This window comes from Chelonia mydas, chromosome 1 (genome assembly GCF_015237465.2).
Source record: "Chelonia mydas isolate rCheMyd1 chromosome 1, rCheMyd1.pri.v2, whole genome shotgun sequence".
Lineage (NCBI taxonomy): Eukaryota > Metazoa > Chordata > Testudines > Cheloniidae > Chelonia > Chelonia mydas.
The window spans coordinates 96,944,069-96,964,362 of record NC_057849.1 but is presented as its reverse complement, the minus strand read 5'-3'; the positions used below and the strand labels follow the sequence as shown (position 1 = coordinate 96,964,362).

The window sequence follows — 20,294 nt, the reverse complement described above, 5'->3', positions numbered from 1 at the left end:
GGACAGTGCCCAAGCAGTGGAACCACTTTGGCCCTCAGGGCCCTCCAATAGTAAGTTTCTTTCAAAGAAAATTATGTAATTTGCAAAGTTAACATTTACTGAAGCGTCAACTCCAAAAAAAGGTACACGAGTAGTGATCTACTGTATGTGTGTTGTGAGGGAACTAATTTTCAGATACACTTATGGAGAGACAAGATCCAGAAAAAAAAATCTCAAAATACAGAACATGTAACTAGGTAATACAGTGTAGTAGACCATAAAAAACAGGTACAGAATGACTCAAGGAAATTAATCAAGTTTTGCATTGAACAGTAGTTTTTTTTTTTATGACATAGGAAGAAAGAACAAGAGGGAATCTCAAATAGATGGGGTTTAAATATAACATCTTATTAACCCAATGTCTATGAGCTAAAAAAACCCCCAAAACAGCTTACCTTCAATATACTGCTGGAAAGTCAAAATAATCTTTTAACCCTCACTGACAGGTGAAGACAGTTTGTATGGGGGCATATACAAAGGCTATGATGGAACCCTTCTCTTCAACTGGCATGGCCTTCTTTTAGGGAATATTTTGAAGAGCTGAACCTTTGTCTTTGCTAGAACATCTGTGCAAATCCCCTGCCATCTCCTGATCTGACTTTAACTTCCTCTTGTCCCTGTAATACCAATATTGCTCTGCTCTAATCCACCCTGAAATTATTCTTCTCAGCAAGGCAAGCTTCTGCATGTAGTCACAGCCTCTATCACCTCATAAGTGATTGTGTGTCTAGTGAGTCTGAGTTATGGATAAGTAAGGAGGCCTCAAGAGACTGGGCCCCTATCCCAAGTAGTGAAGGTCAGAGAGTTGAAGTGACAATTTTCCCTCTGCTGCAAGTTTTGAAGGGGCAAAAGTAACCTTAGTCCAGGATTGCTTAGTGAGTGATCCATGTAGATGAATTCTCCAGAGGTTCAGCTGCATCAACCAAGAGAAAAAGCAGCAATGGAAAGAGCTCAATTTCCCCAGAAACTGAATTAATTTTTAAAATACAGATGCAAGAGGGCTTGAACTACTGTATTTTCCTACTGCTCGAGGCAGGATTTCTGGTGGGCAGAGTTTACAGTCCTATGACTCTACATAAGCTTTTTACCAGTCCAATCTGTGCAAAGAGAAGCAGTGAGGTGGAAATTACATGACATAAAATTGAGCTCCGAGACCCTAAGAGTCATTGAGGCTTTGCTGCTGGAACTAGCAGCTTTGGAACTAGCAGCTTTGAAACTAGGACATCAGAGTTACCTTGCAGGCTCTTTTTAGTAGTACAAACTCAAGCAAGAAGAGAATCTCTTTAATGACTACCAAGAGACCTCTATAAAACAGCTGATAAGGTCAAACCAAAAAACTTGACCTGCCACAGTCTGTTTTGGACGCTTTTGCCTTCTTCAACTGTTTATCTAGTGTGGGTATACCAGTTTTGCTCATTCAAACTATTTTTTAAAAAGAGTAAAGTTTTAGTTTGGATTTATCTGTCCCAATGTACAATGAGATCTGACATTGCCAAACAGAAGTGTATCCAGAAAAGTCTTAAACAGCATGGCAGGGAAGCAAGGGACCCAACAAACTTACCCAGTAGTGTAAGGGTCCACAGACTGAAAGCAGCTGTGACAAAGCTCCCCTTGTATCTCCCAAGAGTCTCTTCACAAATGGAGCCCCTCTGCTTGCTTCGATTGGGAAGCTCAGCCATAGGGAGAGGAGCAATAAATGGATGAAGGATGTCAGAGGATGGCCAAAAGGATAGGGTGGGAAAAAGATTTTGCTAGCTGCTGTTTCAAAATCATCCTTTAAAGCTAGGGCTACAATAGATAAGATAGTGCTGAACGCTGCTTGCACTGCCATAGGCAGAGAATCTGGTACGAGGGTAGAAGGAAGCTAAGACCAGAGCCTCAGGGAGAATTCTGAACTGCCTCTAGTAGTTTTGGGTAGAGGCACCGATGCAACGTATCTTGGCCTGGGAGGTCAGTAAATATGAAAATGTTGTTTATTACAAATATCCTCAGATAGAGGGAGAAGATATTTTCTTCCTGACAAGTTTTTAGTAATAATGGTGCTGTTGAGAAAATGCAGCACAATAAAGCTAAATTTTATTCTACCGTGTGCATCAACAAGTTAGTCTGCTATGGTCAAACTGCAATTATTGGTGTAGAAGTGATATGAAAAATGACCACTTAGGTTTTCAGATCTCAAGTAGAATTTTCCATTAGAATTTCAGTTAGAAAAAAAACAAATGACATAGGTTGAGCAATTTTATATAGAAGTTAAATACAAATCTTAATTAAATTTGTAGTCATTTTCACAGTAAAACCACTATAATATAGTAACTATTTACTATAAGAATATAGCGAATGGATCCAGTGCTAAAGAGACTATCCATTACGGAGACTCATATGCTGAAGTCTGATGCTGGCACTCCATGTACCATTTCCCTCCATTTCCTGCATGGAGGAATTTGCATTGCAAGTCCAGTTTCTTAAGTTCCTCGATTCTCAAATCCTTTCATTGTTAGGAATTTCACTTTTCAACCACCTCTACACTATGCAGATCCCATGCATTTTAGTAGACTTAGGAGAATGGTTCTCTGTGGCAAAAAGATCTGAACAGCTAATTTTTTTAAGAAGCAAGTACACACTTCTATGTTGCATGGGACACTTCAGAAATTTTCTATAAAAAAACCAAGAGGATAAAGACACTAAATATTAGGCGTCAGATATTTGTTACAAGTGAGCATCTGACATACCTGGGGGTCATCATCTTCCAGATCACTGAAGTCTGTCTGCGTCTTCAGCAACAGCTGCATCACATCTGATGCATCCTGCATAAACTAGAAATAAAATACACCTACATGTGAAATTTCATATCAAACAACGCTTATTTCAAGTTGAGGCACATAAGTTAGTCATTGTTTTTAGAAGAATTTAACTTAAAAGCAAAAATTTCTAAAGCAGTATAAGATACTCCTGAGAGTAATCTTCCACTGAAGATGTGAACCTTAGCTATAGTCAAGCTTTAAGGCAGTGGTTCTCAACCTGTGGCCCAATCAGCACACAGCTGTGGCTCACGTGACATCCTCAAGGGCAGGGCAGGAGAGGTACTGCCCCAGGTGCAGAGCCGGTTGGGGGTGGAAGAGGTGTGCAAAAATGGGGTGTCACAGGATCAGACCCAGCATCAGTCCTGCCAGCAGGATCAAGTCCAGCAGTGTCAGGCTCCGCCCTCCAGCAGGATCAGGATCAGCGCCCTCCCCCACCCTACAGGATTGTGGGTCCAGTGACTCCGACTGGAGCAGGCTCCCCAGCACTAGGACTGCAGCAGCAGGTGGGCAGGGCAGGCTGCACAGCTGAGGTAGAAGACCAGCGGGTATGGGGAGGAGAGTCAATTAGTGCATGGGGAACAGACTAGGTTGGGAGGGGCCTAAATATTGGGGCACAGTCCATGGATAGGGCAGGGTGAGTGCTGGGAGGCAGTCCCTAGATGGGGCGCTGGTGCACAGAAGGACAGTCCCTGGGTGGGGCCGGTCTGCCCTGCACATGCAACCCAGTCTTTGCCGGGTGGGCACATGTGCCAGCCCAGTGTTGGAGGGGTCTGGATGCTGGAGGTGAAGGGTGGGGGGGGAAAAAACAGTCCCTGGCTGAGGGGGCCCCTGCACTGGGAAGGGCTTCCCATCTTTGTAGGCAGGCTCTGCAGCCACGCTCTCCAGGTGCTCAGCTCAGCCACACAGCACGGAAGTGAAGGTGGCAATACTCCATGCCATGCTATCCTTATAGTATTTTCATTAATTTTAACAATTATTTGACTTATTTTGAGAATTTAAAATGTTCTTGGTAGATATTTGCCAGTGTTGAAATGAAAGGTACTATATCAATTTGAATCATATTGCCATCATGTAACAAATACTAAACTTTTTTTTAGATGTACATGTAGTATGTATACACACACATACATACATCTAGCAAAGACTAAATTGCAACGTAGTAATCTTGGAAATACAGAATAAAAGACCAACATGAGGCACAAAACTAAAATCATTCAAACGAAGCCAGCTGAAATATTTATTTACCTCCCCAGTTAAAGGAACTTGGAAGTATGACAGACAGCAACAAACCTGAAGGTTGAGCAATCAGTGAAGGAAATGCAACATACTATTATGTGGAAAGGCTTTAAAAAAAAAAAAAAAAAAAAAAAAGAGATTCTCTTTGACTCGACAGTTAACAGTATGTATCTCAGTATGTATCTCAAAGACTTACCTTTTCCTTACCAACAGCAAGGCCGATTAGGCTGATGCATTCAATAGTTTTTCCTCGTAAAAGTCTAAGTTCCTTCTGTACAGCATTCTCAACAATGTGTTTTAGAGAGGGCATAAATAAGTCATAGTAGGGAACAAATTTCTCCTCTGCTGTATCTGCAACTGATGCAATGGAAGTCACAACTTGTTCCAAAACCAGCTTAGTGCCTTTCTGTATTAACTTTGGGATTAAAAAAAAAGAAAGATGGTTTGTCTCTAAAACTTAACCACTTAAATCTTATTTGAAAATTGCATCCCGTCTCCAAATGTGGCTTTTGTACATATTATAATTTTGATAAAATATTGTTATAGTCTAAATATCACTATTTACAACATTCAGTTTTTGATACTGAATGTGAATTTAATATCAGCTGTTTTACAAGACTCAAATAATTACTATAGGATAATAAATGGGGTTTGCAAACTTGACAGAAGACTTTAGCAAAGCAATAAAAAAAAGAAACCCCAAAATCATTAAGCATATTATACCTCCTGCAATTTAATCACCATGGTGGAATGAAGATGCTTCACTAGATTATCCAGGTATGGAATAAGCAGTGATTTCGGACAATCTTCAGTAAAGTTAATGAGTGCAGCAGCTGCATGAGCCTGAACACGCTGGTTGCCTTGATCTTCCATAGTTTGCAGAAGAGCTGCAATTACCTACAACAGAATAGTTTATGTTCAAAACAAGTTTCTGAATGGAACAAAAATTTATCTTGGATTGTCTATTACTTGCCTTCTCGTGGAATTTCTTTTGGAAACCAGGGGCAAAGTCTGTAGCCATTTGTCCAACTGCATTACAGGCTGCATATCTCACTCTTGGATGCTGAAATAACATTCCCCTCAAACAGTAAGTGTTTATAAAAGCAGAAGTTAAATAACAAATTTTGATCAATCAACTGCATTAAACTTACAGGATCCTGGAGGAAAAGTAAAACGAAGTTAACTATCTCATTTAGAATTCCCTCCATCTGTTGATGACAACCTTCTCCAATAGCTGACAGGGCCATTAAACCAGCATGCCTGTATTTCCAATCAGCTGTGTAAGAAGACATTACATGGAAAATAAGGTATCCATTTCGGAAAATAATAAGGAAAGACAGGAATACAGAAGGTCTCATTTTAAAATCGTAAAAGAACAAGTCTGGATACTTAATCTATGTATGTCAGAAATGCTCCCTCCCCACCCCTGCATGTATCTAAACATCCTTTTCTTCAGGCTAGTTTAAGAAAATGGGGGACAAACTCTTCTGCCCAAAACTGGGCACAGAAATTCTAAGCTATTGATGCCTCATCCCTAGTGCTAATGTCTTGAAATAGCCTACTTAAATAAGTCAACTAGGAAAGTTTCAGGAAAAGACATCTTCCATTTTGCTACCAGTGATTTCCATACCCTTGTGCTTGCCCCTCTTCTTCAGTGTTTGAAAAAAAGAAAAAAAATCTAGGTAAGAGAACAGAACATTCCAATTTAAAGATGAACAAAGAATCCCCACCTCTCTCACACAAATTTCTAATGTACCCTATTCAATCCTCCTAATATGTTTTTCAAAGGATTGGACAATTTTTTTAAAAAATTGAAGCCTAAGGTTAAATATGGATTTAGGAATTTAACTTTCACTCTTTTTATAATGTTTAGCCTATTAGCCTGACACCTGACCTCCATCTCTCCTTAATAACTTTCCTTTAGAGTGGAGAATGTGCATTAGCAATACCCTTTTGCCCACAATGTTCTTCCTTGTACTACAGCAAATAGGGTTTGAAAATAAAACATACAAGGAAAGATATAGCCAAATCTGTCAAACAGCCTACTTTCTTTCCCTGCTTTGCTGTGGGAAGAAGGCAGACTAAGACTCCTCCCCACACCAAAAGTCAAGAATTTTGAATTAGTGGTACCAGGTCTCCAATCCTACAACTTGTAAAGGGCACTTCAACTCTTACTACTACTGTCCCTAATGCTACTCACACACATCTGCTGAATTGTGAGGTAGTTTGGGATAGTACGAAGGTCTGTTTTTGCTATTCGCTGTAAAGCAGTGTATCATATATTCCACAGTATTATACAGCACCAGAGTAAAGAGATGCCTGCAGCTCTCCCACCCCAAATAAATTAGTCAAGTAAGAAATGTTTAATTACTTCAACATCTGGCTTTTTTTTTTTTTTAAACCACTGTGCTCTGGTCAGACATATTATAGTGAGGTGAAGTGGACTATCCACTCCCACTACTCCATTGTTTCATAAACCCCAGTAGTCTAGATGGCAGATCTTTCTTCTGTACTATAGAAAATCTAAAGGATAATGTAAGTATGGTAACTGTATAGTACCAACGCACAACTCACAGGATTGCCCTAAACAGTCACAACATAAAAGTTTCCAACTCCTGCAAACTTAACCAATATACCACCACGAACTGGCATCCTCGTTGCAGCTTGCTTCATTATAAGTGAAAGATATTCTGATTTGCATCGGACAGCTAGGCTAGAAAGTGCCAGTTCTGATAGTGGATGCTGGGAAGCAGCAGTTACAGTGCTTCTATTTTGGCTGCTGCTCAAGTTCACTGCTTTTTCCTAATTCATTAAGATCCCATTGTGCCTCTTCCTTCCAACTCACTGCTATTAGAACGCATGCCTGCATGCATGCATTCTTGTGATGCCAGGAGAGATGATACCTAAAGCCTGTTGGGGCTCATATTCTTGCATCCCACCCCCGAGGGGAAAACTTACAATCTTTAATTTATGTAAGGAAGGTTTGAGGGGAAAAAAAGACTGGATTACCACTAAAAAAAGAAAAACAAAAATTCTTTGTAGTTCATCTTTAACAGTTGATTAAATAAGGTATTGTGTTTGAAGTTTTAACCAGAAAACCTTGCAGTCTCTCTCCTCTATTCCCTGCCTGTAAATAGAGCTCTCCCCTCCTATTATACTACCAATGACACTTCACCAAATAAATATTGCAACAGGTTCTCCTTCCCAGCAGAGCACACACGTCATGCGCCTCACCTATCACTATCGCTCAACCCAGATTGCAGCATTCCTGCTCAAAGGAAGGATCAGGGCATACTGACTAGCAAGTCAGGTGAGAATGAGTGCTTCCAACTCTTATAAGACCCAGCCCCCAACCGCCAAGGGGCTACATAAAGACTCTAGGTACCTGCCAGTTCTGAAGGTATTGAACATCAAAAGATTGATCAGTTTCCAAAGTATCCAAGTAGTTTTCTACAATGAATAACTTTAATTTCAGAAATTAAACAGCACAAGAAGGCTGCTAGTGGTTTGTGACTTGCCTTCTTCAACCCATATGCCTGGCTGTCCATATCAAATTCAGCATGCCTTCTAGGGTGCAATAAACCCAAATGTGCAAAATATGATTCAATGAGCAATCCTGTTGCACAAACAAACATTAGGATACTTGGAGGTGAGGAGAAAACAGATGGCTGGCCAGGATCCATACTACTATAAGGTGGATCAGTATGGCAAAACTCAACCTGTCCACCATAGTGGTTACTACTGTATTTCAGTGTGTGATTTGTTCTTATCCATGTATGATCGCGGCACCTTAATGTGTTTTTTAAAAAATCAGTGTGATTTTAATGCTTGTGAAAAAAGTAGGATTGAGACTCTTGCAGACTAGAGTTCTGTAAAGTTAGAGGACTGGAAGAGGCAGTTTACACTGCCTCACAATGCCTTAGCACAATGCCTGAACTCTAACCTGGGGGGACCGTCTCTAAAAAGATAAAGAAGTCGGTATCCAACATAACCCTGGGTGTTGTCTGCAGAGGATGCCAGAAGTGTCAATTACCAATTGTGACAATCTGTAGCACATTTATCTAGTCAAACTCATTCTCAATGTTCTACTGAATTAGTGGGAAATTTCATATTGCTCATATGCAGTTGATATTTCTAGAACTCACAAGTCCAGTCTAAACCAAAATTCTTCAATGTGGCAGACATTTTCCCTCATTTATGACGAAATCCAGAGAAAGTCTGAAGTTTTAAAGGGAAGCTGTTTGAGTTACTTTACTACTTTTAATAAAATAGCTCCTCTATGCTTGACCACCGAAAGCAGAACACATTCATCACATTTTAGATAAATTTTTGAAATTCCACTTTGGATAAAGAATAAATTACAAGTCTATCTACAATATCTATAGAGTTTTATATGCACCTATTAATAATCCAAAAGGATAATGAACAGAAAGCGCTACATAGCTGAACAGGCCTTTACAAAAATAATTATATAAGCTAAAAAACTCTAAAACAATGCATCAGTTACTTACGATTCTGGAGCATTTGCATAATATGTTCTTTAATCATAGGCAGAACAAGTTTCCCTCCAAGGCCACATGCCATTCTGTCCAATGCACTCTCACCAGCAACTGCATTGCTAAAGTTAATGTTTAAAAAAAATTTCATGATTAATTCAAAGTCTAGGATAAAAAGTCAACAGGTCCAATAGTTCATTCAAAAAAGCGTATTTCCTCATACACTTTTTCCATCTCTGAATGTGAATGATCCCTGCAAGCAAATAAAGTTTAAGTTTGAATCTGAAAGATACAAATGCTTATATTTGGAGTCTTTCAATTATGAAGAAAGATTTATTTACACCCCAAGCTTGTTATTCAATGAGACACACACACACACACACACAGCTACTTCTGCTCACCCTCCCTTTTAGCATTGCTCCTATCCAAGAATAAACTGCTTCTGATCCTTTTCCTTCAGACACCAGTAACGTAATTCTAGACCTCAATTATTTTCTACCAGTTGTGGCACCAACTTATATCATAAGGCTTCTATTTTCACTTTCACTATCTGTAAAAAGTAGAAATGTGTGTGCTGCTGCTCAGAGTGGAGGACAGGTAGAGTGTGGGAGTGCAGGATGCAAACAAACTGCATCCCCATCTAGCAAACACCCAGGTCACCTGTATGCTATAGGGTTTCTTTTAATTGAGACAGCTGGTTTGTCAAATACCTGTCAAAATCATCATCTTCAAGCTCATCTGCATTTGCCCAATCTTCATCTTCTTCTAAATCAACCATCATTGCTAACATCTGAGGAACTAAACACAAAATGAAAACCTGACAGTCATCCCAATTAAATTACAGTATACTAAAGTAACGTTTAATCTATAGCTCTAAATGAGTTTAGGAGAGGATGTTCAGAACATTTTGCTTCACATGCAATAAAAAATAATAGAATGGAAATTAGGAATACCCTTTCATCACCAAAAATAAATTACAACAGAGTTCTTCCGAAGAATTTTAAATTTGCAAAGATCAATTTGATAAAGTAAAGGCTACCAACATTCATTTGAACATTCATTTCATTTAGCAATATTTGACAAACATGGCATTAGAGTTAGGATGGCTTGGACTAATTTATGGAAGCTTTGACAAGGAATCCTCCAAATTTTGGCTGATAAAGTATGATGACTGACTACAGAAAACTATTTCCCAGTTTTCCTGCTCTCCATTATGAACTCTTGGTGCACAGACAGTATACCTGGCGTAGATGAAAACTTAAAAAAAACACAAAACACTACTGACTGATATATGGCAAACAGACCAGTAAGTAATTCTCAATGGCTGTACATATTTAGAGGGACACTGGCCTAATTTTCATCTTGACAACCTGATTACCTGTTTTGGATTGCAAGTGTGTAGCCCTTCTGTTCTGCCTTGTCTTCTTTTTAAACAAAAAAGATATAAGCCCTTTAGAAATGGGATTTTCCCACTGAAAGTACCTTAGAACTTTCAGAAGAGCTCAAGATATGAAGAACCTTGGACACTTAATCCATCAACTGTCAACTTGCCCATCCCTGCATTTGAAAAATGAAAGTTTACTCTGTAAATATGGAACCTTAGCTTCTAAATAGGTTTTAATTACACCCTCATCACCATAGTATCTAAGTGTCTTCCATTAAACAACATGACTAACTTATGTCACTTGTTGCTCCGCCTCAGGATAATTGTGTGTGCAGTGTAACGTCTGGTAGGGTTTTTATTTGTTTTTACACTATGTACATGTGGCTATATGTTTATATTAGAGAAGACAAGAAATGTGCCTTGCAATTTGAATAAGAGGTAGTATATGTCTGTGGGGACTTCTTCCCTAAGGGCTATCAAACTAGGGGGTACAAAGGAACCTTTGGAAGGGGGGCCCAATGGGGGGGGCAGGGAGGGAGCACCACCCACACCTTCCCTGCCCCCAGCTCTGCTCCAGTCACACCCACAGCCACATCCCTGGCTCCTGGCCCTGCTCCCAGTCTCGGCTCTGTTCCCCGCCTAGGGCCAAGGCTGGGGCAGGAGGCCCAGCTGTTGGCCCCCACCGCAGTCGGCTGCAGTTCTGCTCAGCCTCTGGCCATGGCTCCAGCTCCACTCCCGTCCCCAGACTCACCCCCAGCTGCAGCCCCAGCCTTGGCCTCCTTATCCCTGGCTGCGTCTCCCTCCTTCTCCCCCCAAGTCCCAGTGGGGGGGGGACAAGGTAAGGAGGGGGCACAACCCTCAAAAGTTTGGGGACCACTGCCTTAGGGAGTTATAGTCTTAGACCAGCAACTGAGAAAGCTCTCTTGCATCGACTAACATCACTCATGGTAAAAAAGTTCCATTGTGCCCGAGGAGCAGTTTTCAGCCACAGTCCTCATCCTGGAGCTTTATGCCATTTTTTTTTTAGAAAGGCTGGGCCCACGTCATCGCATGCCTTGAAGATAAGGTCCACGACCTTAAACTTTACTTTATATTGTATGGAAGCCAGCATAGAACACACAAAACTTGTTTCATGTGCTCACAGTAGCCTGTGTTGCTGAGGAGACATGCTTTGATACTCCATACTAGCTGATGTTTCATAAGACTGATGGCTTTATACCGAGCTATATACAGGGGAGATGATGCAGGAGTGTACAACCAAGGCCAGGTCATCATCCACCAGGATGGGACAGTCTCCTAGCCAACTGTATTACAAGAGAACTTGACTTGACATAACTCGCAGCCATCCTGTGTACTTAGCGCCATGAGCTGGAAGCAAGGACACCATGTAGGAATAATTCATCCTTGCTTAGACAGACAAGACAGCCGCACAGACTGCAGTGTGTTACTAACAGCACAGTTTCAGTGAAAAGACAGAATCATGAGAAGAGGTAGAGGGGAAGTGGGGAAAACAGACCTAGATTTGGGTATCTGCATTTGTAAATTTCTTGCTGAAGTTACTTGGCTGATCAGTAGAATAATGAATTATAATTCGCTCTTGCTAGGGAGATTGTTTAGCCTATTATGAGTTATGTGCTTGGTCTAAAGAGAACCTATATAAAGTTTAGTTAGAGAGTGTATTTTGGAGAAGCTTGGGAGAAGTCTAAGAGGATTTCCATGAGCTAGGAGACTGACACCTAACTCCCCAGTAGCTAGAAGAAGGGCTGGGCACCTGAAACCTGTTGCTGTAACTTGATACCACCTCAAACTTTGGGCAACTATAATCTCAGGTGCTTCTAATCTAGAATATTGCTAGTTCTGATGTGTGCTTTATACTCAATAAAAACCATGGACTGTTGGATGGAAGCACTCTTGTATATACCAATCATTTATCAGACAGAGATGTTGTGTCACCCACTGACTTATTTCCTGACACTGCCTGGAAAACAGATTAGTTACCACATCTTTGGGTTCAGATAACCCTGGGTAACAAATGGAGATGGCAGAAAGCATTACTTGCTGATGATGCTGTGCCAGAATTTAGCAAAGAACCCAGGAGCTATGTAGTGAGTTAACCAATTGTGGCTATGTAAAGTAAGCCAGAGAAAATTGCACTGTGTCTGCAAGATTCTCAGAGTGCTTTAATTTGCCCACCAAATAACCTCTTGCATACCCAACCAAAGTTTGAATGTGATGTTGGACTACCAGATGCCTATGTGTGAAGGCACTAAGAATAAGCTGCTTCAAAAGGATTATACCTGAGATGTGTGCTTGAAAAGCATGTCATGTGCATGACTTATAAGCATACATATGTGGTAGCGGGGAGGCTCTTATACACCAGTGTTCAAATCCAGTTCAAAAATCAGAATCTCAACCACACATTGTCACTGGCACCAAGACTCAGATTCCAAAAACCTGGAAGAGTACAAATGACTCTAGCAAATGGTTTAAAACATGTAAGCCTACTGAGAATAGTAACATTTAATATAAAGGACTCCTGAAAAACATCTCTATAAAAGGCTTGCTTTTCATGCACACTATGTAGAAGTCTTTGACCTCCAGAGTTTTGTTCTTCTAGATATACAGGTAAAGATCGACAATCCTAATTTTTTACTGTCTTCCTAGATGATTAACATCTCTTAAACAGTTATGAGCATAAAGCAGCACTTTTCCAACCTGCAGGAGAATGAAATAGCAAGTTGCCTTTATGTAATTTCCAGGGACTTAGCATATGGTGAAAGTCTATTCAACTACCACTGTGTGTGGGGGGAGAAAAAAAAAAGTCTCTCAGAGAGCATGACTTGTTTATTTCAGTGCCCTGTCTGCTCACAAAAGAATCTGACAGGTGGAGCAATATGCATTTAGTTATGCATATAAAAACAGTACTCTGTTGTTGGGTTGTCCAGCTGAGAAAGTTATTTTTAGTGTCCAAAAGTGTGTGCCATGCTCTAGAAAGGCACAGCGCCTGTCCTGGAGAGTTTACAATCTAGATTTTAATCAGTATTTTGGATCGAAACTTAACCCCATATTTAAGCGTCTGAATAAACTGCTTGATTTTCAAAGATGCAGCATAACAACAGCTCCCACTAACATTAACTGGGTGTCAGGGGCCCTTAGCACTTGGAAAAATGAGGCCACTTAGGTGCCTAAACAGAAACTTGGAATTTAAGACTTTAATAGTTGGGTGTCCATAGCTGGGTTTGTATGGTGCTAAAGTTTGGACTGTATCTAGTGACACCTAAGTAAAAACACATCAAATGCTTTCCCAATATCACTTTCCCTGTAAGCATGTGCTCTAGTTGCTATAGAAGTGTTATGCAGCTGCAGACTGGAGGAGTTCACAAAATCATGAGTGAGAAGGCAAAACAGCTCAAAATTGCCAAGAACTGGCCTTCACTAGAAAGAGTTTTGGAAAACTGATTTAGGGGCTTGCAGATGTTGATAAATGTTTTGCAATACTGAAAGTCTAGTGAGGTTATTGTGCTAGTTAACATGGGGGACATTGGTTTAACATTTTAAAAAGGAGGCAAGTTATTTAATAGATAACAGGAGTATTTTACTTACTAGCTTGGGCAACAATGTTGGTATGTCTTCTCAGCATAGCAGCAGCAGTTTCTGATAGCGTCACTATTACTTCCAGGGCCAGCTGACGCTGCATGTTATTGAGGTTGGTGTCTCCACATAACTGCAAGGATTAAAGATTAAAGCTCAATGGTTAGACCAGACGTTTAACAAATGAAAATCTGCTCTTTGTAATTTCCAGATTTACCTTTAGGCTTAGTTGTAATGTTGGTTCTAAATGTGGACGTAAATATTTCGGAACAGTATCTGCAATCTCTACAAGGGATTTTAGAACGGAGTCATCATTTTGGTAACAGGAATCATTTACAGCCTATAAAAAAAATTAGGATGAAATTAAAATATTGCTTTTTACTGATGCTACAAAAACACTGGATTGTGAAGAGATTAATTCAGGCTGTTTACTGGCGTTAAAGATTATGGGGTCTATTTCTTCTGTGTGTGACTAGTTCCCACTGGTGTTAATATAAGCAGAGCCAACGTGATGGGGGGAGAGAGACACTTAACTTCATAAAATCAAATCATATCACTAAGTCAGTAGTGCTCAAATGGTAAAAGTTGCATTTTAGCAGTTTAACAAGTATAACCCCCAAAAAGCATGTCTAATACTTCATACATCTTACTAACTAGTAACTGAAGGTAATCCGCAAAGAAAAAAACAAATTCATGCTCATTTTGTTTCTCTGTTGTATAAATGCAGTCTTAAAGTAAAAAAAAAAAAAACCACCACCTTAGAAATACCAAGCATATCAAGTTTATTCTTCCTTGCTTTTGCTGGAGAATCTGGAACTAGAATGGGACCCTTGTTAGCCCTCAACTGAAGGGCATGGGAATGAAAAATTTATTCAATTTTTTGTAAAGATATCCTATAACCAGCAACTGTCTGAAGTTGTATGTTAAAAATTATTTAAAAGTTTAACTAAAACTTCCTTGCCTTTCAATTGGTTAGACAATGTTCTCTTGATACTGTAGTCATGTTTAGGGCTGCCTTCCAGGAAAAATAGGGCAATATGATCTGAATTTCTAAGGTAAACGAGTCTCTTGCTCTTTTTAGCCTAAAAAGAGCACTTTTGTTCCTTTGGCAGTCACCTCTTATCGGTATAATAGATATTTATTTGTATCACTATTAACCAGATTTTGTTCTTTATCTCAAAAGTATAGTTTAAAGCCAACAAGTTACAAACTGTATTTGGTTCTTCAATTTATAATACAATATTGCTTTTCAATGTAATTAGGATCTCAGTGGTTTAATCTCCATCATGGAAGATACTGCGCTTAGTCAAGACAGGTCATCCTTATACTAGTTAGTACACTCCACCCGCCCTATCCTGGCACTTGTATAACGTATACAAGGATTTTTCTTCATTTTTCAGTGATTAAGTTCTACTTGTCTATCCACTACAAGTGTGAGCAGCTGTACAGCAAAAAGTCAGTATTTTCAAACCTGGGTATCTAAAGTCACATGCCCAAATGCATATTCTGCATTAAATATAAATAGCCTAGTTAGTTTTCAGAAGTACTGAGTACCCAAATCACTGAAGTCAGTTGGAGGTGCAAGTGCTTTGTTTCCTTTGAAAGTCAGGGTTCTTGTATTTAGTAGCTCATCTGTGAATTAAGAAACTGAACTTTAGATATCAAGGCTTGAAAAAAGTCTGGCTTAAAGGCCTAACTGGTCATCCAGAATGTCACACTGATGTCCAAAGCCAAGCTTTAATCATGGTCGTAACATTTCATATCCTTCCCACTAGCCAATCAGTAGAATGAACTTCAACAGCCGCAGAATTCTTTTCCAACTGCCTCCAAAGATCACCCTCAATTATCCCAACACTTCTCATCTCCTATTTATAACCAGAGATCTACATATTCTGTTTACCATAGCCACGGAATCCATCCTTACCACAAAACCGTGGACTAGAATCAGTTTTCAGTTACAAATATGTAGCCATCCCTTAAGGTTAGAAAAGAAATCTTGAAATCATGAACCACATGCAATTAATATAGTGTTAACTGAATCTTGAGAAGGCCTCAAATTGAAGCTCTGAGGGGTAACTGCACATATGCATCCAAATAGGCTGTTTGCCATATTTAGTTTTCAGACCTATCTGTGCCTATATTAACTATTTTACTGCTTAACATTTTAGTATGAACAGGATGATTATCCCACAATTCCTTCTTTCTTTCTAGCTGCCAAAAGCTCAAATTATATCATACTCCGCTACTAAAACAATTATGTATTGTCAAAACAAAATTTGTCACACAAATTCTAGACAGTAAAAAACTGATTTCAATATCAAACAGGTGTTCCTGTATTCATTTCCACAGTCAAAACACACTCAATTTTTCATTTAAATGAAGCTGCTACAGAATTTCCAGTGTGCTGCAGAAAGTAGGAATCTTGGCAGAAAATTTAGGTTCCGCTTATCAGAGTAAAGGAGGCTATGTTTATAGCTTACACTGCCTCCAGCAACAAGCCATCCTCCTGACCCTAGCAACAAAGGTTACCTTAATGTTCTTAATCTACTCTGAACTGCACTATGCAACATGAATGGCATGAAACTCACTATGGCTGCTACAAACACTGTACCAAACGAATATGCTATTACCTGCTTCCTTTTATAAAACCATCTGTACCCCACAATACCTGCCCAAGTAGAGCTCAGACTACCCAACTTAGCTTTTCCCAAAACTAGATACCCTTTAACTCCAACTCTTGCACAACTTTATCCCTTTCAAAACAAACATAAGCCAGCTTAAATCATAGGTGAGTTTCTACTCTGATCCTCTAGAGCTAAAAGGGACCAAAAGAACATTTGGTTTGACCTGTATATCACAGGCCACTAAATTTTACCCAGTTAATCCTGTACTGAGCCCCACAGCTTCTGTTTGGCTAAAGCATATTTTCTAGGCATCCAGTCTTGATTTAAGACTTCAAAGACAGAATCCACCAGTTCCCTTCATATTTTGTTCTAATGGCTAATTTCTTTCACTGTTAACTGACATTTCTAATTTGAATTTGTCTGGTTACAGCTTTCAGCCATTGGCTCTCGTTATGCCTCTGCGCTAGGCTAAAGAGCTCTTTAATACCTGGTATTTTCTCTCAGCAAAGGTTTTTCCTGCACAAATCAAGTCCTCTCTCAAGCTTATTGATAAACTAAACAGACTGAGCTCCTTAAGTATCACTAAAATTTTTTCCCCCAAGCCCACAAGTCATTTTTCTGGCTCTTTTCTGAACCCTTTCCACTTTTTCAACATCCTCTTAAAAATATGGACATCAGAACTGGATACAGTATTCCAGTATCAATTTCCCTACTCCAACTCACTACTCCCCTATTTATACATCCAAGGATTACATTAGCCTTTTTTGCCACAACCTTGCATTAGAAGCTCATATTCAGTTGCTTTTCTGCTATGACCCCTAAATCTTTTCCAGAGTCACTGCTTTCTAGTATATACTCCTACTCCTTGTTCCTACATGTATGACCTTGCACTTGGCTGTATTAAATATTTTGTATAAATTGGCCGACCTTGCCAAGTGATCCAGGTCGCTCAGTATTACGGCCTTATTCTCATTTATCACTCAATCTGTGAGCCATCAGCGAATGTTATTCATATTTTCTTCCAGATAATTGAAAGTCAAACAGCATTGGGCCTAGAACCAATTCCTGCAACATCCCACGAGGAACATACCCATTTGATGACAATTCCTATTGCCAATTAGTTTGAGATGGTCCATTAGCAATTCATTTAGCGTATACTTTGATGTTGCATAGTTCTAAGGGTTTTTAAAATCAGGATGTTCCACACTATTAAGTAAAATATCTTACAAAAGTCTATATATTAACCAAACTTGTAATCTCATCAAAAAATGAAATCAGGTTTGACAAACCTATTTCCCATAAATTCATGTTGATTAGCATTAATTATATTCTCAACATTTACTTCTTTGTTCACTGAATACCAGGTCAGAGTTTTCATTATTTTGCCTGGGATTGATGTTAGGTTAACAGGCCTATGACTACCTAGGTTATCGTCCCTGCCCTTTTTGAATAACGGCAAACATTAGTACTTTTCCTGTCTTCTGGAATTTCCTAGATTTCCAAGATTTATTAAAAGTGATCCCTGGGCCAGAGATCTCTCCAGCCAACTCTGAGTAAGTGTGCAAGTTATCTGAACCTGGTGATTTAAAAATATTTATCCTTAGCAGATGTTTAACATGCTGCTTTATTATTTACAATTTCATAATCTTGCGTTTTCTTATAATATATGATTGAGCATAGTTCTTTTTTAAACATGTACACCAGCGAAGACTCTACTATAAAGTGATTTCATTCATTTTTACTGCTCAAGTGTTACCATAACATTTAAGATATCGACCATTAAAATAAATGGATTTTCCATAGAAATTTAGTTATAAAGATAAAATGTTTTATCTTAGACCCTATTTATTATTTGTGTTACAAAAGCACCAAACATGTACTTGAGGGTGGGCAAACAACGAAAGTCTCTGTGCCAAAGAGTTTACAATTTCAGGCTATGTTGACATTACAGCTTATGTCGGCATAATTTATGTCGCTCAGGGTGTGAATAAATCAACACCAAGCGACGTAAGTTACACTGACATAACCACTGGTGTGGACAGCGCTACGTCGGCAGCTTCTCCTGCCAACATAGCTACCACCACTCAGAGGTGGTTTTATTATGCCAACGGAAGAACTCTCTTTTATCAGCATAGAACGTCTTCACTATATGCACTGCATTGGTGTGGCTCTGCTGCTGCACCACTGTATGTGTAGACATGCCCTATGTAAACAAAAAAAAGACTAGGAAAGAGAAAGCCATTTGGCACATATCATCAAGGTGGAAGAATTCACATGCCACTAAGGCAGAGGTGGGCAAACTACAGCCCGAGAGCCACATCCGGCCCATGTCAACCCTCCTGCCTGGCCCCTAAGCTCCTGGCCCTGGAGGCTAGCCCTCAGCCCCTCCCCTGCTGTTCCTCCTCCCCCGCAGCCTCAGCTCACTGTGCCACCAACACAATGCTCTGGACGGCCAGGCAGCGCAGCTGCAGAGCCGTGGCCTGACCTGGTGCTCTCAGTGGCGTGGCTGTAACGCCACCAGCCACCAATGCTCCAGGCAGCGAGGTAAGGGGACGGGGTGTTGGATAGAGGGCAGGGGAGTTCGGGGTGATGGTCAGGGGGCAGGGGTGTGAATAATGGGCGGGGTGGTCAGAGGGCAAGGATCAGGGGGGTTGAATGGGGGCAGGGGTCCCAGGGGGCAATCAGGAAGGAGAGGGAGGGTTGGATGGGGCGGTGGCAGGGGGCAGTCAGGGGACAGGGAGAAGGGGTGGTTGGATGGGGCAAGGGTCCTTGGGCGGGGGGGGAGGTGTAAGGAATGAGAGGAGGGGTTGCATGGGGCAGCAGGGAGTCCAGGGCAGTCAGGGGGTGGTGGATGGGGCAGGGGTCTCGGGGGGGGGGGAGGCTGTCGGGGGAGAGAAGCAGGGGAGGTCGGACAGGGGTTGGGGGCCAGGCCACGCCTGGCTGTCTGGAGAGGCACAGCCTCCCCTTAACCAGCCTTCCATACAATTTTGGAAACCCGATGTGATCCTCAGGACAAAAAGTTTGCCCGCCCCTGCACTAAGGAGTTTACAAATCAATGGCTTGTGCTTACATTAAGCAAATATAGATGGCATGACAAGACACCTTCTGCGTGGTTCTTACCTGCAAGATTCCAGGTAGCAAGTCTGCAAAATGTTTCAGAAGAGGAAGATTGTGCTCATTAGCAAGTACAAATGCAGCTGCAGCCCTTGCAGACAGCATCCTAACCTAGAGGGAAGGGGGAGAAAAAGGCTGTTTCAGACGAAGATTAGAGTTTGTAATGGTAGAGAGACATCTGAGTGCTTTCATATTTGATACGGTTTTTAAACTAGCTGCTAATATTCCACAATAGAACCATTTTAGATTCACTTTTAGTTTGAAAATACTTCCACTTAGAAAAGTTTTTGATGTTTTTCACCAAGGACTTCAATAAATTCATTCATCAGAAATCTTGCCACAAACGATCTCTTTCCTTCATTACTGTATTATTGATCATCTTTACCCCTGTGAGGTACTATTATTCACCATTTTTACAGATGGGGAACTGAAAGACAAAGGGTAAAATTTTTAAAACCCAAGTAAGTGACGTAGTAGGCTAAGTCCCATTTTAAAATGACATAGGCACTTAAGAGGTAAGTCTGAAGGAAAGTGAATCTGACTTACTTCCAACATGACTTAGGCACTTTTGGAAATGTTACCCCTCTGGGACTTGCTCAGGGTCAGAAAAGAAATTTATGGCAGAGCAGGGAACTGAACCCCAGGTCCAGAGTCCTAAACTAGCACCCTAATTATGGGATCATCCTCCCCTCTTATGATTCTATAAAAGGAGAATAGGTGTATTACCGTTGGATGCTCCTGATCTTGCATACACTGAACCAACATCCGCTTAATGACCTCTAAATAGTGTTGTTGTTGATTCCCAAAAATCCCAGGAAAGTTCCTAAAGATGACAAATAACACCTGCATTAACTCATTTTAGATAGGTTTAAGACCTTAACAGACTGCAAATGAAGCTTTAACATACACTTAAAATCAGTAACAAATACTCTACCCTCTTTTCTCGGTGTCAAGTAAAATGCCGTATGCCAGAATATAAACAGGATGCATAATCAGTTGTAAACTATTA

The 20,294-nt window shown here is 40.3% G+C and overlaps 1 protein-coding gene across 3 annotated transcripts in view; it reads right to left on the bottom strand.

Moving 5' to 3' along the window:
* The window catches only part of IPO5 (importin 5), an 80,975-nt gene that overhangs the window by 43,926 nt on the left and 16,755 nt on the right, over positions 1-20,294 (bottom strand). For all 3 annotated transcript variants that reach the window (XM_037896118.2, XM_043534872.1, XM_037896129.2), the window contains exons 5-15: positions 20,012-20,108; positions 19,292-19,396; positions 13,765-13,887; positions 13,560-13,680; positions 9,283-9,370; positions 8,588-8,694; positions 5,228-5,352; positions 5,050-5,139; positions 4,800-4,973; positions 4,273-4,491; positions 2,769-2,852 (exon numbers count right to left, since the gene is read on the bottom strand). In XM_037896118.2, the coding sequence (XP_037752046.2) occupies positions 2,769-2,852; positions 4,273-4,491; positions 4,800-4,973; positions 5,050-5,139; positions 5,228-5,352; positions 8,588-8,694; positions 9,283-9,370; positions 13,560-13,680; positions 13,765-13,887; positions 19,292-19,396; positions 20,012-20,108 (1,333 nt within the window). The remainder of the gene's footprint in view (positions 1-2,768; positions 2,853-4,272; positions 4,492-4,799; positions 4,974-5,049; positions 5,140-5,227; positions 5,353-8,587; positions 8,695-9,282; positions 9,371-13,559; positions 13,681-13,764; positions 13,888-19,291; positions 19,397-20,011; positions 20,109-20,294) is intronic.